This window comes from Narcine bancroftii, chromosome 1 (assembly GCF_036971445.1).
Source record: "Narcine bancroftii isolate sNarBan1 chromosome 1, sNarBan1.hap1, whole genome shotgun sequence".
Lineage (NCBI taxonomy): Eukaryota > Metazoa > Chordata > Chondrichthyes > Torpediniformes > Narcinidae > Narcine > Narcine bancroftii.
The window spans coordinates 133,826,570-133,846,434 of NC_091469.1; the positions used below are offsets into that span (position 1 = coordinate 133,826,570).

At 43.5% G+C, this 19,865-nt stretch overlaps 2 protein-coding genes across 2 annotated transcripts in view; one reads left to right on the forward strand and one right to left on the reverse strand.

The window, feature by feature from the left end:
- LOC138764505 (protein WWC2-like) overlaps positions 1-19,865 on the reverse strand; it is a 257,311-nt gene that overhangs the window by 186,104 nt on the left and 51,342 nt on the right. The gene's annotated exons all lie outside the window — the stretch shown is intronic.
- Positions 1-19,865, forward strand: part of LOC138754019 (uncharacterized) — a 48,282-nt gene that overhangs the window by 18,374 nt on the left and 10,043 nt on the right. The window contains exons 4-5 of the mRNA XM_069917739.1: positions 13,028-13,146; positions 13,364-13,444. Coding sequence (XP_069773840.1) covers positions 13,028-13,146; positions 13,364-13,421 — 177 coding nt within the window. The 3' untranslated portion in view covers positions 13,422-13,444. The remainder of the gene's footprint in view (positions 1-13,027; positions 13,147-13,363; positions 13,445-19,865) is intronic.

Consider the following 19,865-nt stretch of genomic DNA (forward strand, 5'->3'; position numbering starts at 1 on the left):
ATATGCTTTGCCCTGTGATACTCCCACAAAACAATGAATTTCATTACATTCTTGACGATAAATTCTGATTCCGCTCTTTTTAAACAATGTTTTAATGCTCTTCAGATCCTCATTTTCAATCTACTCAGTCAATGCCAAATTGCATCCACATAGCTCCTGTTCATTGGTATTAACTCAGGCAAGATCATCAGGGGTGAAGCTAGACCATACAACCAGTGTCAGAAGATGCTGTGCAGGCAATGTCATTAAAAAATATTACTCCACCCCCACTACATTCACACACTACACCAACACCAATAGAAGATTTTTAAAAAACATCACATTTCATCTTGAAGAAAGATCAAATTCTTCCTATCATGAAAGCAGCCAGCTGGAGATCACCACCAGCCTCTAATCAGAACCAACCTGCTGCAATGGCAGTGAACCTGTTGCGAAGCAGCTCCCATTGTGTGGAGAAAGGGCCGGCTGACATCCATTCCTGTACTGGCTGCAAGTCTGTCTCAAACAAAATGAGAAATGTCACACCAATTGTAGCTGGAGTGAAATTCAACTTGAAATCCCAATTGCTCACTGGGTTTCTTTGCAGATGCAGATTCGCTAAAGGCATGTGGAGAAGGATGCAAGGGTCCTTGTCACATTTCATTCCCAGCAGCAGTATGCCGGAGGATTCAAAATCAGAATCAGGCTTTATTGTTATGAACAAGTCATGGAATTTGTTGTTTTGCGGCAGCGTCACAGTGCAAACATTCGCATAAAACACCATTCAAACAATAAATAAAAATAGTCCGCACAAAGTCTTTGGTTCATTGATCATTCAGGAATCTGATGACAGCAGGAAAGAAGCTGTCTGTATATCGCTGAGTGTTCGTCTTCAGGCCTCTGTACTTTTTTCCCGATGGTACCAGAGTGAAGAGGGCATGGCCTGGTGGTGGGGGTCTTTGAGGATAGGGGCTGCTTTTTTTAAGGCACCGCCTCGATAGAGTGAAGACTAATGCCCATGATGTTACAGACCGAGTTAACAACCCCCTGGAGTTTTTTTATTGTCCTGAGGATTGGCATAGTGATGCAACCAGCCAGAATACTCTGCACAATATATATGTAGAAATTATCGAGAGTCTTTGGTGATATACCGAATCTCCTCAAACACCTCACGAAGTATAGCTGCTGGTGAGCCTTCTTCGTGATTGCGTGACACGGAGGCTCCAGGACAGATCCTCAGAGATGATGATGCCCAGGAATTTGAGGATCTTGACAATCTCTACTACTGAGCCCTCAATGAGGACTGGATCGCGTTCTCCTGACTTCCTCTTGAAGTCCACAATCATCTCCTTGGTTTTGCTAAGGTTGGGTGCAAGTTTGTTGTCGTGACACCACTCAATGAGCTGATCTTTCTCCCTCCTGCACCCTTCCTCACTGCCATATGTGATTTTGCTGACAACTGTGATGTCATCAGCAATTTGTAGATAGCATTGGAATTGTGCCTGGCCACAAAGTCATGGGTGTATAATGAGTAGAGCAGTGGGCTAAGCATGCATCCTTGGGGTGCATCTGGTGGATAGTCAGTGAAGAGGACACATGTCTCCAAGTCAATCTGACTGTGGTCTTCCGATGAGAAAGTCAAGGATCCATTTGGAGAGGGGGAGTGCAGAGACCCAGAGTTTGGAGTTTTTTGACCAGCACTGAGGGAATAATGGTGTTGAAGACTGACTCATAGTCTATGAAGAGCAGCCGTATGTATGAGTTGCTGTTTTCGAGTTGGTCCAGAGCTGAGTGGAGGGCCAGTGATATTGCGTCTGCTGTGGAGCGATTGCAACGATAGATGAATTGCAGTGGGTCCTATGGTGCGCTGTCGGTCAGAAGCAAACACACCAAACCAGAAGACTGTATAACAGGCTTTATTCAACGTTAACTTCCATAGAGCCAGCTGTGAGATTTGCTGCTGTAAACTCTGAGAGTGACTTCGAAGGGCCGGCTCAGGTTTATATCCTGGAGGGGGATTGACACCTGACCAGGTGGGGATTGGTCCATTCAGGTTGGCTGATTGACAGCTGGCCTGTTGTCTTGTCACCATGCTCTTCTGCAGGTACAGAGATTGCCCCCTGCAGTAGGCCAGTGGTGTCCCTTTGCTTAGGTACGTGTTAATTCAGGCCATAACCTCTCAAAGCATTTAATCTTTGCAGCTATTAGTGCTCTTGGGCAATAGTCTGCTCAGTTTGCTTTTCTTGGGCACTGGAATGATTCATGCCATTTTGAAGCAGATGGGAACCTCTGAATGCAGCAAGGATTGTCTGTGAACAGTCTGGATATTTGGTTGGCACAGACTTTCAGTCCCCTGCCAGCCACGCCATCAGAGCCTGATGCCTTGAGAGGGTTCACCCTCATGAATGATGTCCTGATGTCAGCCTCAGAAACGTTTAACACAAGGTCCTCAACCTTTGCAGGGATTCTCGTAGGCACCGTTGAGTTCCCTTTCTCAAAGTGGGCACAGAAGGTGTTCAGTTCATCAGGTAGTGAAGCATCACAGCCATCAATGGTGTTCATCCTACCTTTGTAGGCTGTAATGGCCATAGCTGGCTTGTATCTATCTCTAGCTTCCTCCAGAATTGCCACTTTGATTCAGGGATAGCCTCCCACAGATCATACTTGGACTTCCTGTAGAGATCTGGATCCTCAGCCTTAAACGCCCTTGATCTCGCCATCAGCAGGTTGCAAATCCTCTGATTCATCCGAGGCTTCTGGTTGGGGAACTCCCGGGATGTCCTCGTGGGCACACACTTATCCAAACAAGTCTTGATGAAGTCAGTGAACATGTTGCATATTCTAATAATGAGTCTAATGATGAGTTCTTGAATATGGTCCAGCCCACCAGTTCAAAGACTCACCAATTTATGAGTTGTTCACAGGTACACATACAGACACAGAGATCCAGAGCTGTTGGAAGGCCATCAACTCATGAAAAACACCCTTTGGTCTGCCTGAAACTTGTTGGTCTTTCAGCACAAAGAAATGTAGGTGAGGCACATTCCAGGCTGCAGGAGTACATGCTGAGGCTTGGCGCAGCCGACGTGAGGGCGCTGCAAGGAAGGACCACAATCTAGAGTCCTTCAGTTCAAACAACAGAGGTGGGAGTAACGACAAGGTGTCGCAGAGGAGAATCTGCGTGCTAAATAGAACACGAATGTAACCATGCCAGTGATGGAAATGTATGGATATGACGTGAAGAGTGCAAGGAAGCCATGAACAGCTTCATTTTTGTAAATAATATATTGTGATTAAAGTCTAGTTCCATATTTTAAAAAGCCTGTTAAATATAATACAATCATTGAGGCCACACAGCACAGAAATAGAGCTGTCAGCTCACTGAAGTGGAACAGAGGAGTTATCTCCTTCTTTTTAATCAATAATCCATAAACCAATCATCAAGTAGGTACAAAATAAAGATTATTTGATCACAATCACATTGCTTGTTTGTGGAATCTTGCAATTTGGTTCCTGAAGGTCATAGATACCACAGTAACTACACTTCAAACCTGAAGTGTCTATCTTAAAACAAAGTTCATGGCCATTTGACATTTTGCATTTGTAAATTGTTTCACTGTGTTTCAACCTTCTTGATCATCTCTAATCACGGCGGCTCCTTTTAATCATTCTACTCAACATTGTGGAATATTCTGCAGACACTGAGCTACCTGACCTGCAATGTGCCTTAGTCTAATATTACCAGCCAAAGATAATGATTAATTATTTATCCTGCTCAACTTGCTATGTCCGAGGCTGTTGTGTATATTTTGGTCTTGGCCGTTCTGTTTATCTATTCCACATAGAGTAGAGGGTTTGAACCTCTCCTTGTTTAAATTGAACATGGAGTGCTTTGACAGAACAAGAGGACCATTTGCTCCATTGTTTCTCCACATTTTTTTTCTTGCTTTATGGTAACTGTGAATATTTATTATCTATTTCTTTTTTTTGTATTTATTGTCACTTTTTCAATTTAATTTAACATATATAGTACTCTTACAGCTGATTATTATTATCTGCTTGGCTGAAGCAAGTAAGAATTTCAGTGCATATGTACATTCTATAATGTACATGATGATGAACTCATTATCATTTCTATCACCACTGAATAGAGAAAATCAACAGAAAATATGCATTTGGCTCAGAGTTCAACTACCTTGTCAAAATTTGCATCTTATTCAAGATCCTTGCATTTACATATAACCATATAACCATATAACCACTTACAGCACAGAACAGGCCAGTTCGGCCCTACTAGTCCATGCCGTAGCAAATCCCCACCCTCCTAGTCCCACTGACCAGCACCCGGTCCATACCCCTCTAGTCCCCTCCTATCCATGTAACAATCCAGTGTTTCCTTAAATGTAACCAATAATCCCGCCTCGACCATGTCTGCCGGAAGCTCATTCCACATCCCCACCACCCTCTGCGTAAAGAAATTTCCCCTCATGTTCCCCTTATAATTTTCCCCCTTCAATCTTAAACCATGTCCTCTAGTTTGAATCTCCCCCTTTCTTAATTGAAAAACCCTATCCACATTTACTCTGTCTGTCCCTTTTAAAATCTTAAACACCTCTATCAAGTCCCCTCTCAATCTTCTACGCTCCAGAGAAAAAAGCCCCATTCCTGATAGAAACAGCCAATTTATAGCAGCTATTCATCACAGCACACTGTTAACAGTCAGGCTAACCTCTGATATTCATCTTCATCAGGAAACACATTCTGGTTAAGTGGGATGATGGGATGGTTAGCAAGAAATGATGGTTAGTTTTTTTACACAGCTGCTGTGTTCCGTGTTCCAGGAAATTATTCTCAAATTTCTGCAACACAGTCTGTGTGAAAGGTCCGGAACGAAAATGAGGACTCATTCCCGTTCTGAAATTTTACCACCTCGACCCCCAGTCTAAACTGAACTGCAGGTGATCCGCAGCAATGGGGACGTCGAGATGACGTGAGGATGTGCCACGCAGCAGTGTTGACTGCAGATCTGACAGGCCTGGGCGTTAGCATGGGTCCTAAAAGCTCATTAGTCCCCATTGCGTGAAACAGGCACTCATCTCCAACAACAAGATTCATTGAAAGGTCGAGATGGCCCTGTACAGTATACTCTATAACTTTGACCTGGCAGGTTGTATGTCACTCCTCTTTACTCTGCAGTGCGGGCTGTGCCTGAATGTGGTCACAGAAAGGAGAGCCATTTTCAGATGCTGCACTTTATGCTGAGTTCACAGAATTCTGCACAGGCGGTTTAAGGGTTGGCTTCATTAGCCAATACCGCACCTCAGGTATTTAGTCTAAATTCACTGTGATATCCAAATATTAGGAGTTTTAATCATTTCCTGTTTGAACGGCCACTCCACAAGGTAAGCATGACATTTCCCAATGGGAAAAAATACATTAGTTATATGTAAAAAACATACATGTTGTATGACTATGACTTATCTACATCTATATATTCAGACCCGGGGTGGTTAGGCAGCGTTGCCTCCTCGTGGATGTAATGTTTCGTGAAGCCCTGCTCCAGCTGATCAATGTGTAGCATTTCCCCTTGCAGAGGGAGAGCCTGGCTATCTTCCATTAGCTCCCACTATCGCTGGCGATGTTCAGGCTCTATCTGGTGATGTCAACATTATTGCGGCTGGACGATCTGGTGGGGTCAACAACAGATTGGACAGCTCTTCTAGACTCCTGACGGAGATAGTAAAGGACGCCCAGCTGTTTGATGCCTTAAGCAGGCCACCTGGTTAAGATCAGATAGCTCAATCCGGTCTCAGATAGACTTTCTCTTCATTATGAAGGCCGTCCTGGTCAGAATCTGTGAAAGTTAAGGGTGCGAATTCAATATTGTCGCAGCACTTAACTCTCACACACACTCCAAATGAACTCCATTACGTGAACCTTCCATTCATGTGGCAAAATGAACTCCATCCAATACATGAACCCACCGCGCATGCACCAACCGAAAGCTCGTGCATGTGCACAGGAATCAAAATGGCTGCGCCCAGCCGAAGGACCCCGGGATTCCAACTAAAAAGGTAAGCATGGACCAGAATAAAAAAAATATTTGATTAAAAAGTTTGTTTTAAAACTTCAGTACTCTACGCGCTTGGGGAAAATTCCAACTTACGTACATTTCGAGTTGCAACCAATCCTTCGGTCCCAATTATGGTCGCAAGTTGGGGAGTACCTATATGAGCTGTTCCCGGGGATGGACACAGAGTCAGATCTCCAGAGCTGCTAGAAGACCATCAACTCAGTGAAAGGTGCACTTTGGTCTATGCCAAAACTTTTTGCACACAGAGATGTTGGTGGAAGACTGCTGCCGACTGGCTGCAGGAGTACGTGCTGAGCAGCGTGCTGAGACTTGATGCAGCAAATGCCAGAATGTTGTCAGGAAGGATCACAGACTAGAGTCCTTCAGTTACTGGGCATTGAAGGGATAACGGAGGCGGGAGTAACGACATAGCGTCACAGTGTTGTTAAATAGAAGTGGATGTGAGACTGTACAGTGATGGAAATGTATGGATATGAACCTAAAGGTGCAAAAAGACTTTGAACTGTTTTGAATCCCCAGGATGAGCACTTCCATGCCAGAGATGTCCTCCTTCTTCAAACAATGTGGCTTTCTCTCCACCACCATCAACTCTGCACTCGCAAATCCTCTAATACTCGTGCATCTGCCCTGGCTCTTTTCGTCCTCACGCACAACAAGGACAGGATCCCTCGTCCTCACCTACCATCCCACCAGCCTCTGCATTCAACACATCCTCCTCCACCATTTCCACCACCTACTACGTGATCCCACCACTAAACACATATTCCGCTCTCCTCCCCTCTCTGATTCCACTTCCTTCATGACTCCCTTGTGCATTCCTCTCTCCCCTCCAATCCCTGTGACCGCAGGAGATGCTCCATGTATGCCAACATCTCCTCCCTCACCACCATTCAGGGCCCCAAACAGACCTTACAAGCAACATTTCACTTGTGAATCTCCAGGGGGTCCTCCACTGCATTCGATGCTCCTGTTGTGGTCTCCTCTACATTGCAGATTAGGAGATTGTTTTAATGAGCACCTTGGCTCTGTCTGCTGCAATAATGTGGTTCTCCCAGTGGCCACCCATTTCTATTCCCCATCCCATTCCCTTGCTGACATGTCTGTCCATGGTCTCAAGCACTGCCAAACTGAGACCACCCACAAATTGGAGGAACAACACCTTATCTTCCGTCTGGGTACCCTTTAACCGGGTGACATTAATATCAACTTCTCTGGCTTTTGTTAACCCCTCCCCCCCACTTCTCCAACCTCTCGCAACTATGGTCTGAGGACCCCACTTGTTTCAAAAGGACATCCATTATTCTTTTCTTTGGCTTGGCTTCGCGGACGAAGATTTATGGAGGGGTATGTCCACATCTGCTGCAGGCTCGTTGGTGACTGACAAGTCCAATGTGGGACAGGCAGGCACGGATGCAGCGGTTGCAAGGGAAAATTGGTTGGTTGGGGTTGGGTGTTGGGTTTTTCCTCCTTTGTCTTTTGTCAGTGAGGTGGGCTCTGCGGTCTTCTTCAAAGGAGGTTGCTGCCCGCCGAACTGTGAGGCGCCAAGATGCACGGTTGGAGGCGAGATCAGCACACTGGCGGTGGTCATTGTGGCAGGCACCAAGAGATTTCTTTAAGCAGTCCTTGTACCTCTTCTTTGGTGCACCTCTGTCTCGGTGGCCAGTGGAGAGCTCGCCATAGAACACGATCTTGGGAAGGCGATGGTCCTCCATTCTGGAGACGTGACCCACCCAGTGCAGTTGGGTCTTCAGCAGCATGGATTCGATGCTTGCGGACTCTGCCAGCTCGAGTACTTCGATGTTGGTGATGAAGTCATTCCAATGAATGTTGAGGATGGAGCGGAGACAGCGCTGATGGAAGCGTTCTAGGAACCGTAGGTGATGCCGATAGAGGACCATTATACCAGTGCCCAAAAAAAACAATGATCTGCCACAACGACTGTTGGCCAGTGGCACTTGCATTCGCCATGATGAAGCACTTAGAGAGGATTATGGCAGAGCGAATCATCTCCTGTTTCATGAAGGACCTGGGCCCACCTTAGTTCTCCTATCATCGCAACAGGTCAATGGCAGATGTCACCTCTCTGGTCATCAACTCTCTGTTAGATTATCTAGACCGCAAGAACACCTACATCAGTCTGTTGCTCATTGACTGCAGCTCAGCACTCAACATCAACATCCCCACAAAACCTATGATCAAACGAAAGTATCTGGGGTTTAACAAGAAATCTACAGATGCTGTGATTGTAGTGCAATATGAAAAAATGCTGGAGAATCACAGCAGGTCACACAGCATCTATTGGAATCAGAAAGAACTCTGCCTCTGGATCCTTCACTTCTTCATTGGCAGACTCCAATTTGTGCTGATCATGAACATCATCTCTTCCTCACTGACTATCAACACAGGGGCACCCAATGACCGTGTGTTTAGTCCCCTGCTATTCCCAAAACATTCATGATTGCACAGCCAAGTTCAGCTCCATCACGATCCATAAATACATTGACAACACCACCGCTGTTGTCTGCATAACTGGAAATGATGAGTTGGGACATAGGATGGAGATCGAGAATCTGGTTGAGTGGGAGCAGAACAACGATCTTCTCTCAACATCATCAACCCCAAGGAGCCTATTATATAGTTTAGGAAAGGGAGGTCAAGTCACCACACACCTGACCACATTGATGGGATACAGTGAAGAGGGTTAGTATTTTCTGGTTCCTGGGACTCCACGTCACAGGATCTTTCCTGGAACCAGCACTTAAAAGCAAACACCACTTTTATTTTCTAAGAGGTGCAAGGAAATATGGCATGTCATTTGAACCCAGGCTTGAAAAATTGCTTACTTTTTACTTCCATTCAATGGTGCATGCTCTACTTAATTTCTCCAGCACATTTGCATATTGTACCAGACTCCAACATCTGCAGACTTTCTTCTTTACTCAGCTCTTGTTAATTTGAAGTCCTGCAGCAGCCAATCCATAGAACATTACACCACAGAAATCAGGCCCTTTGACCCTTCTAATCTGTGCTATACTGCCTAGTGCTACTGTCCATAGACTTCCCTACTTCTCCCATCCATGTACCTATCCAAAATTTTATTTAATGTGAAAATTGAGCCCACATACACCAGTTGGCAGCTCGTTCCACAGTCCCACCACTCTCTAAGTGAAGACTTTCCACCTAATGCTCCACCTAAATTTTTTCCCTTTCACTCTTGACCCATGTCATATGATTTGTATCTCATCTACTCTCAGTGGAAAAAGCTTATCTACATTTACTCTGTCTATACCCCTCATAATTTTAAATACTATCAAATTTCCCCACACTCCAGGGAATAAAGTCCTAACCCATTTAACCTTTCCCTAAAACTCAGTTCCTCAAGTTCCGGCAACATCCTAATAAATCTTCTCTGCACTTTTTCTAACTTATTGATTTATTTGGTACTAATTTTGTACACAATACTTCAAATTTTGCCTCACCGATGTCTTATTCAACTTTACCATAACATACAAACTCCTATACTCAAGTCATTTGATTTATGGAGGCCAATATGCCAAAAGCTTGCTTTGCAACACTATCTACCTGTGACATCACTTTCAGGGAATTATGCATCTGTATTCCCAGATCCATCTATTCTACAACACTCCTCACTGCCCTACCATTTACTGTGTATGTTCTACTTTGGTTTGTCCTTCTAATACTCCACATCTCACACTTGTCTGCATTAAATTCCATCTGCCATTTTTCCAGCAGGTCCAGATCCCTCTGCAAGCTTTGGAAACCTTCCTCGCTGTCCTCAACACCTCCGATCTTTGTCATCCGCAAACTTGCTGATCCAATTCACCACATTATCTTAGAGATCATTGATATAGATGACTAATAACAATGGTCCCAGCACTGATCCCTGAGGCACACCACTAGTCACAGGCCCCCCAGTCTGAGAAGCAATTATTCACCACCATTCTCTGGCTCCTCACGTATAGCAAACTTTGAATCCAGTTTACTATCTCAGATGAATACCGAGCTTCCTGATTAACCTGCCATGCGGAACCTCGTGAAAGACCTTACTGAAGTGAATGCCAGCAACATCCAAGCATTTCCTTCATCGACGTTCCTGGTAGCCTCCTCGAAAATCTCTATAATGCTAGTTACACAATCAGGAGAGAGTTGGATGAAGGTGTTAGCGGAGCATCCCTGCTCTACATCTCACTGCTAGTACAGTACTCTCAGGATGTTACTCCTTCACCATAATCAAGGGAAACTGGTCAGACTAGATCCTACATCATGCCTCATAATACCCCACCCCTCATTCCTATCAAGAAAGCCCTGCCCATTCAATAAGTGTGAGTCATTGATTCAAAATTTGGTTCAGTTCACCAGAGTGATAAGAAATTGGTTCCTTCTCGATCTAAGGAAACCAACCATTAAAAACCGCCTGTGCAGAATTCCGTGAACTCAGCATAAAGTGCAGCATCTGAAAATGGCTCTCTTTTCTGTGACCACATTCAGGCACTGCCCGTACTGCTGAGTAAAGAGGAGTTCCCACCCTGTGCATGACAATTCTGAAATTCCATTGTTATTTGTCTAAAATTCTTAGTTGCCCGGATGAATTCGCAACCCGGGAAGCACACAGCTCTCTACCCAAAGGCACACAAAACAGCTGAGAACCAGTTACAGAAAAGAATGCGAGTAATGCAATGAAAAGAATTATCTTACTACTGGGGGTTTGGTTCTTTAGAGATTGGAATTTACCAAATTGGACAGGAACTCCCCTAAATTGCTTCCAGCAGCTGGCAAATATATATTTACTCAGTCTAGAAAATATACAAATTCTGCTTCTAACTGTTTTGTTATCTAGCCTGATACATTGCTCATTCCAATTAAAAAAAAATGGTGCCTCCAATTCTACTTAAGGGAACAGCAGGATTTCACATAAATTTACACAAAATGGTTCCCAAGAAGAGCTGCCTTCATGCACACGTTCAGAAAAGCACGCATCCACTGGGATGAAATGCTTTGAGAGGTTGATCATGGCCAGAATTAACATGTACCAAAGGACTGCAATTCGCCTACTGTCACAATCACTCAACACCAGATGCAATATTACTGAGCTCTAGATCACCTAGACAACAGCAATAGGCCCTTTCAAACTGCGTGTAAAATGGGGTTAACTGGGCGATTTGCCCTATTAGTGCAGCAGTTGGAAAGAGTCCAACCTGGTCAGCCCCGCTGGAATCCAACTAGGTCCCTGACCTACCTCAGAGGTAGTCAGGGAGCCCAGTTAAACTTACCTAGGTCGTGTCCAGAGCTGATTTGAACAAGAAAATGGCCGACCCACTTATTCCGGTGAAGTCAGCGCTTGCATGCATGTGTTACCGGGCAGCCAGCTTCTGCACATTCAGCAGGACTTCTAGTGAGTGTGTGACGTGTCATTGTGGGGATGGGATCCCCCTTAAATCGCTGGGTTGGCAATTTAATGGGTCAACCCTCCCTGTGATTTAAAAGGTGCTTCCAGCACCTTTGCCCCAGTAATTGCACCCAGGGTCCCAGGAGGGCTACCCAGGTCTGCTGCAATTTAAAAGGGGCTATTATGTACATCAGGCTGCCTTTCGTCAACTACAGTTCAGCTTTCAAAACCATCATATCCTCAGTGCTGATTAACAAGGTCCAAAACCTCAGCCTCTGCATCTCCCTCTACAAGTGGATCCTGGACTTTCTCATCTGAAGACCAGTCAGTACAAATTGGAAACAATGTCTCCTCGTCACTGATGACCAATACATGCGCCCCTCAAGGATGCATGCTTTGTCTGCTGCTCTACTCAATCTACAACCATGTCTTGGAACAATTCAAATGCTGTCTACAAATGTGCTCATTACAATGATCGTCAACAGAATCACAGACAGCAATGACGAAGTATACAGGAGGGAGACATAAACTAATTCATAAACAACATCAACTTTGCATTCAAAGTTAGCAAAACCCAGGAGCTGATTGTAGCCGTCAAGGGGAAGTCAGGAGAACATAAAACAGTCCTCATCGAAGGGTCAGCATTGGAGAGGGTCAAGAACTTCAAATTCCTAAGTACTTACATTTCTGGGTGCAATCACCAAGAAGACTCGCTCACCAGAGGCTATTCTTCATGAGAAGTTTGAGGAGATTTGGTATGTCACCAAAGACTCTCGAAATTTCAACAGGTGTTCCGTGGACAGCATTCTGTGTGATTGCATCACTGTCTGGTAGGAAGGTGCCAATGCAGAGGATGGGAATAATCTCCATAGTTGTTAACTCGGCCAGCGACATCACAGACACTAGTCGTCACTCTATCGATAACATCTTCAAGAGGTTGTGTCTTAAGAAAGCAGCTCTATCCTCAAGGACCCCCAGCACCCAAGCCATGCCCTCTCCATACTGCTACCACCAGGATAGAGGTACAGGACCTGAAGGTCAGCTTCTTCCCCTCTGCCATCAGATTTCTGAATGGACAATGAACCACAGACACTACCTCACTTTTTCATATTTTCTCACACTATTTATTTATTTATTTTTGTAATGTAATTTATAACAATGTTTGCTCTGTGATCGCTGCCACAAAGCAAATGAATTTTGCACCATCCTTGGCACAGTTTGTAAAACAGGAATTTGTGGAGCAGGAGCATCGGAAGTTTCTTTGTATTCTCTCTTTTTTTCAAAATTTTTTATTTATTTTTCACACTATGAACCAGATACACAGTGTCATTTTCCAATCCAGCTCTAACATGGTCCAATCTGGTTTTTCCCTTGTTTGATAAAAATCTGATAGATATCTTAATTGTGCTGCTCTATAATAATTTTTAAAGTTTGATAGCTGCAAACCACCTTGTTTTGTACCATTCTGTTAATTTATCTAGTGCTATCCTCAGTTCTTTGTATTCTCTCTCACCCCATCTGTGAACAGAAACATATTTCTTTTTCAGAGAAAGTTCCTGACTGGGTTAGTTAAACACAACTACAGCACAAGTGTGACTGCGTGGGATTCCTCCGGGTGCTCCAAGTTTCCTCGGACGTATGCGATTGAAGGCATGAATATACATAGGTATATTTGGGTGGCATGAGCTTGTGGGCCAGAAACTGTGCTGTATCTCTAAATTAAATTTTAAAAGATTTTCTTACAAGGTAACACAATATGTTGAATCATATTGGCCAGAAAAGGTAAAGGTAAACAGTAAAGGTTCCATTATTGTCACATAATAATACATTTAGAATGTACATGAAAATCTTTAACTTTTGCGTTTGTCCTGCCACCCTCACAGAAACCTACAGCACCTGGTGTTCCTGAGTGGTCTCCCCTCCAAGTACTGGCCTGCTTAGCTTCCGAGATCAGACAATCCCAGGTGTGTTCAGGCTATGAAGTGCTGTGAACTGTTGACATCTATTTAAACTGATTGACAAATCCACAGCAAATCTGGGGCTTTCTAATGGATTTGGGGAGCTGCTTCAATTTTTTTTGGAGTTCGGAAGAATGAACCCTAATACTATCGAAATAGAAAAGATTTTAGGGGAACGTGGAGGTGGAAGTTGAGACCTTTCCTCCACTTGGAGAAGGGCAAGCAATAAAGAAGTGGTTACATTTAAAATTGATGTGTAAAATTCTAGAATTCACTACCCCAGCAAGTTTGGATCATGAAAAGTATTTAAAGATAATGTAGATATGTTATTTGAAGAATAAAGATGATGTGATTATGGGGTATTGACATGAAAAAGGAGTTAGCTGTCAGTCAAATCAGCCTGGATCTTAATGAAAGGCAGGCAGATTTGAAGGGCCAATCGATCAACATAGTATCTGGGACCAGTGTTAAAATCCAGCACTGTCGGTAAGGAGCTTAAGCAGTCTCCCCAGATCTGCATGGGTTTTTCCAGGTGCTTCAGTTTCCTCCCATATTCAAAAAGAGTACGGGGTTAGTAAGCTAATTTGCACGTGGATAAACTTGGACACTACGGATTCAATCGAGCAATCATAAACTAGTATACAGTGACTAAAACTAAAGATACACGATGGACCAGAATTAAAAGAATCTTATTACAGTGAAAAGCAAGGTCGAAGCATTAAAAAATAATCTGTATATGTTCCATTTTCAGCGGAAACTCAACCCATTGAGGACATTGCTGGCATTTTTCAAGTGAGCCCTTATGAAAGCAAATTCCTGAAATAAGCTAATTATAAACATGCTTTAATTCAGTCACGATATGCAGTTGTACCAGTAAATCCAGTCTGCTTTCACACAAAGAAGCTTTTTAAACAAATATAATAGTTTTAACCGACTATTATATTCAGAAAGCACAAGCATTCAACAAGAATACACCAGACTCTTAATTATATAGGGTAATAGAAACAAGCACTTCCATGGCTAACACAAAAGATGATGGAATACATGTTAAGACTCATCAGAAGTGTGGTGGCCATTTTTGTTTGTATCATTAACTTGTGGTCTTCTTTTGCAATACTTGTCTGTAGTTTGACATTTGAGGATGTGACAGCCTTAAAATCAAGCAGTGTCACAAACTCTACTGTCAGAAGGACAAGATTCCAACCTGAGCTCGCCGTCACTTTACCTCAACTTGATGGCCTTTCCACATGGGCAACATTATTATCTAAACCAACCTTTCTGTAAGGTAAAACATCATGAGATGGGAATGTGTAAGGAGTTACCCTGTGCAGGGCTGTAACAAGATGTGAATGCATCCTTGTACTTACAAGATAAGAGAGACATTGATGGATTGAGAGGCAGGAAGCTAGCAGGGAAAGGATAGCAACAGTTTTAGTCATTGGACAAGTAATGATATGATGATGTTCTAAGCACGTATCCAAGGGTATAAAAAAATCACCATTTTGCTGATAACGGCAGAATGCATTCTCCGACTAACATTGTTAGTTGCAAGTGTTACAATCCGGTAATAAAGAACAAAGAACCCTGATTTCGACTCAGTCTGGTGTTTGTCTCACTCATTCATGAACAAAGCAGACCTAACATTTCTCAGGGGGGCCACAACACATTTAAGGGGAGGGGGAGGGAAGGGAACCACAGTCTGAAATAATTTTTTTTTTGTTTTTTTTTAATGTCGTCGGTAGGAGAGAAGTATGGAAGAAACCAACTGAGCTTGACTGCTTTACAGGGAAGGAGACTATGAACTCTGAGCAGAGACCTAAGGGGGTCATAGTATGGTTAGCATAGCGGTTAGCGCAACACTGTTACAGCGTCAGCAACTGGTGTTCAAATCCGGTGCTATCGGTACGTTGGTTGTGTGTTCTCCCCGGGTCTGCATGGGTTTTCTCTGGATGATCTGTTTACCTCCCACCTTTCAGAATATATCGGATTGTAGGTCAATTGTGTGTAAGTGGGAGGCACGAACTCAAGGGCTGAAAGGGCCCGTTATGGCTGAAGAAAATAAACCAAACACACATCTGAATGGTCTTTCCCAATCACAGATTTTGGGTTCATGTGAGGCATTTGCCACAAGTGACAAAGCCTTTCATTACACGAGTTTGGTAAAGACATAACAGACTGCAGACGCTGAAATCTGGAGCAAAAAAACAACTTGTCGGAGGAATTCATTGGATTAGGCAGCATTAGTTGGAGAAAAAGAATTCGGCCTGAACCCTTCACCAACAGCATTTTCACTGAAGTTCGATTTTGTTTGCATTATAAATTTGTTCCACCAACAAACCAAATTAAAAAAAAAAAAGAATTCCTAGTCATTCATCATGGAAACCAGTTCTCTGCCACACTGAGTCCATGGTCCATGTCACCACTAATCCTCTGTTAATCCTATTTTATTCTCCCCAAATTCCCATCAGTCCCCTCCAGATTCTATAAACCTCCACATTTGGGGCAGATTACAAAGGCCATTAGCCTACCAATCCACAAGTCTTTAGGATAAAGGTGGAAACTGGAACACCCCGAGGAAACACACACGGTGTCAGCGGCTATCAGCAGTTGACCTGTTTTCACTTAATTTCCACTGAAAGTTGAAACACAAAGTTGGAGAAACTCAGCAGGTCAAACAGTGTCCTTTATATAGCAAAAATAAAAATACATAACTGATGTTTTGGGCTTGAGCCCTTCATCAATGTATGGGAAAATGGTGGCAAATATCTGAATAAAATGGTAAGGGAGGAGGCATTGGGGATAGGAGCATGGTTGCAAAGGTAGGAGGTAATAGGTGGAGAAGGGAGGGAGGGCACAGCAACAAGCAAGGAGAGGAGTGATGTCTATGTGAATAGAGAGGGAAGGAGGGTGGAGACCTGGGGAAAAGAATATGGGGAAGGGAAGGGAAGGGGAAAGAAGAGCGCATTAGTCGATGTTAATACCATCTGGCTGGAGAGTACCCAGATGGAAAATCAGGTTTCGTTCCTCCAATTACGGGTGGTCTTGGTGCGATAGTACGAGGCCATGGACAGTCATGTCAGCATAGGGACGCAGAACTGAAATGGTTGGCCACTCATCGCTCACCACAGTCCGTGGGCCCAAACCGGCCTTTCATGTGAAGCAAATGTCATTTGTGTATCTCTAGGTCAGATCTACTGCATCTGGTGCTCCCTTTGTGACCTTCTCTACATCGGAGAGTCTGGGCGCAGAGTGGGAGATCGCTTTGTTGAAAAGTGTCAGCAATTGGTGTTCAAATCCGGTGCTATCTGTACGTTGGTTGTGTGTTCTCCCTGTGTCTGCATGGGTTTTCTCTGGATGATCTGTTTACCTCCCACCTTTCCCAATGGCCTACCACTTCAGTTCTGCGTCCCACTCCCATACTCACACGTCTGTATCTGCAAACTGGGCACTCTCCAGCCGGATGGCATTAACATCAACTTTTCCGGTTTCTGCTAACCTGCTCTCCTTTCCCACTCCCTTCCCATCCCCATATTTTCTTTCCCTCAGCTCTTCACCCCATTCCCTCTCTATTCACCCAGCTATCCCTCCTCACCCTGCTTGCTGCTGTCCCCTCCCCTCCCTTCTCCAGTTATTACCTGCTGCCTTTGTGACCACACTCATACCCCCAATGCCTCCCTCTTACCTTTTTATTCGGATGCCTGCCAACATTTTTCCATACCTTGATGAAGAGCTCAAGCCCAAAATTTTGGTTATGCATATTTATCTTGGCGATGTTTAACCTGCTGCGTTTTGACTTCAACCACTGTGTCTGCAGACTTTCGTATTTTAATTCCTTTCCTCTAAAAGTTGACCCTGCAATTGTCATCTTTGTTTCCTTAAACAAAGTCAACCATCCAGGTAAGGCACTAAATCCTCTTTCCTAGAATGGCAATAAAAAAATTGCATTATATTGCACAGAAAAGTTCAAACACTGTTGTAGCTTTCTCTTCGTTGTTCAGTTAATAATGCAGATGTCAGATTTCCCATCAGCAAATGGGAAACAATATGATTTGATAGACACTTTGTGTTGCATGTGGGTCAATTTATCTGACTAGTGATCCATGCAGTTGTTATGTTCACATGTGATAAAAATGTTTGCAACTTGGTCACTTGACTGAAATATCAAAAAGGAATTTGATAAGGTATCACACAATTAGCTTGACATTAAAACTGATGGCCAGTGACTAAAAGCAGCTGAAGCATGGATAGAGATTAGAAGGGTAGAGAATAGTTCTTTTTGAACTGAAGAGAAATGCACAGTGGAGCTCCCCAAGATTTGAACACACATGTACATGGGCACAATATCCCAAGAACAACAGAAAATATTGGGAATGCTCAGCATGTCAGGCAGCATCTGTGTTTGAATCAAATGGTTCAAACCATGGTCCTAGGCCTGAAAATGCAAACTGTTTCTCTTTCTATCGGTACTGAGCCCTTTATTTCAGATTTCCTGTATCTGCAGTTTTCACATTTCCAAAACTGCAGAAACTACAAAATTTGGTAGTGTAGCATTGTGAGGGGGCTATAATAATTGTGGGTGGCACGGTTATAATTGTGTAGTGATAATTAGGATATTAGATCTTTGGGAAGACTGCTTATTTTCTTGGAGTAGTTAAGCTTGCAAAGAGATCTGATAAAGGTATCTCATGTTATTGTGTAGTATAATTGTGTTGGCGTAGTGATTAGCGAAACGCCTTTACAATCAAGACCAGGATTTGAATCCTGTGCTGTCTGTAAGGAGTTTGTGCGTTCTCCCCGTGTCTGCATGGGTTTTCCCCAAGGGCTCTGGTTTCCTCCCACCATTTGAAACGTACTGAGGGTGTAGGTTAAAGGGGTGTAAATTGGGCAGCACAGACTCGTGGGCCAAAATGGCCTGTACTGTGCTGTATGTCTAATTTTTTAAAAATGATTTCAAGAGAATATAGATACAATGTGTTAGAATTGGTAGATATAATTTCACCACTTCAAAAGTGCTGCACACATGCATTTAAAATGAGGGGGAGGATGTTTAAGGGCAATGTGTGAGGTATAAATTTTGCACCAAGAGTGGTGGATGCCTGGAACAGGCTGACATAGCTTTTAATTCTTTGGCTTGGCTTCGCGGACGAAGATTTATGGAGGGGGTAAAAGCTTTTAATAAGCTTCAAGATAAACACATGAATATGAATGAGATGAACAGACATCAATTGAGGTTCAAGCAGCAGATTTTTAGTTTGATTTGGATGTCATGTTCGGCATAAACTCATGAGCTATGTTTCAGGTTTCATCACCTAACAAACAGTGTTAGATTTTGAAGAAGCAATAAAAATAACTGTAATGAACAATTCTAAAAGAGGTGCAAGATAGAGAAATCTGGAGGGGGTGGGGTGGGGGGGGGGTTGTACACATTTTGTTGAAAATGGTTTTAAAAATTAACATCTAAGAACCTGGGCTACAAAAGAGAAGGTGAAAGTACAAAATCAAGGAAGCCATGATGAATCATCGGTTTAGCCACAGTTCTGTGCCATCAAGAATTGTCTGTGTGGAGTATACACGTTCTCCATGACCATATAACCATATAACCATTTACAGAGCGGAAACAGGCCATATCGGCCTTTCGAGCTGCACGTTTTTTTTACACAGCCGCTGTGTTCCAGAAAATTGTTCCCAAAATTCTGGAACACAGTCTGTGTAAAAGGTCCTGGAGGTAAAATATCATTCCGATACTTTATCTCTTGGACCCCTAAAGAATTTCACAGAATGCCTGCGGTCTAAACACAACTGCAGGCGTTCAGCAGCAACAATGGGTCGTTATTGATGATGCGCGATGTTGTGTCGCACGTAGGTTTTAAGTCACGGTCGACGTCAATGCAGTGTGTCCCACATACAGCCTATGAAAATACTGCATCTCAAGTATTTAGTGTAAATGCACAGTGAGATCCAAATATTTGGCATTCTGGATGTTCCAGTGTGAACGGCTACTCTGGAAGCTAGGTGTGATAATTGCTGACAGAAAAAAAATGTCAGTTGTATGTAAAAAACATGTGCTTTGGTTTCTTCCCACTGAGATATGTAGGTTGGTGGGTTAATTGTCTGCTGTAAATTGCCTCCAGTGTTTAGAGGAGCAGCAGAAACTGGTTGTAGTTGACGGAAGCCTGGGAAGAATAAAATGGAGAATAACATTTAACTGACCATTTCTACCCACGGATGCTGCCTGACCCAATGAGTTCCTCTAAGATGTCATTTTGTTGCACAAGATTCCAGCATCTGCAGTTTATTTTTGAATTTCTCTTCAGAATAGAATGGGATCGGTGTAAATTGGTGCTTGAAAGTCAGGATGGACTCGGTGGATTGAAGTGCCTATTTCCCTGGTGTGTGATATGTTGCATGCAATTCTGGGTGCTGCACT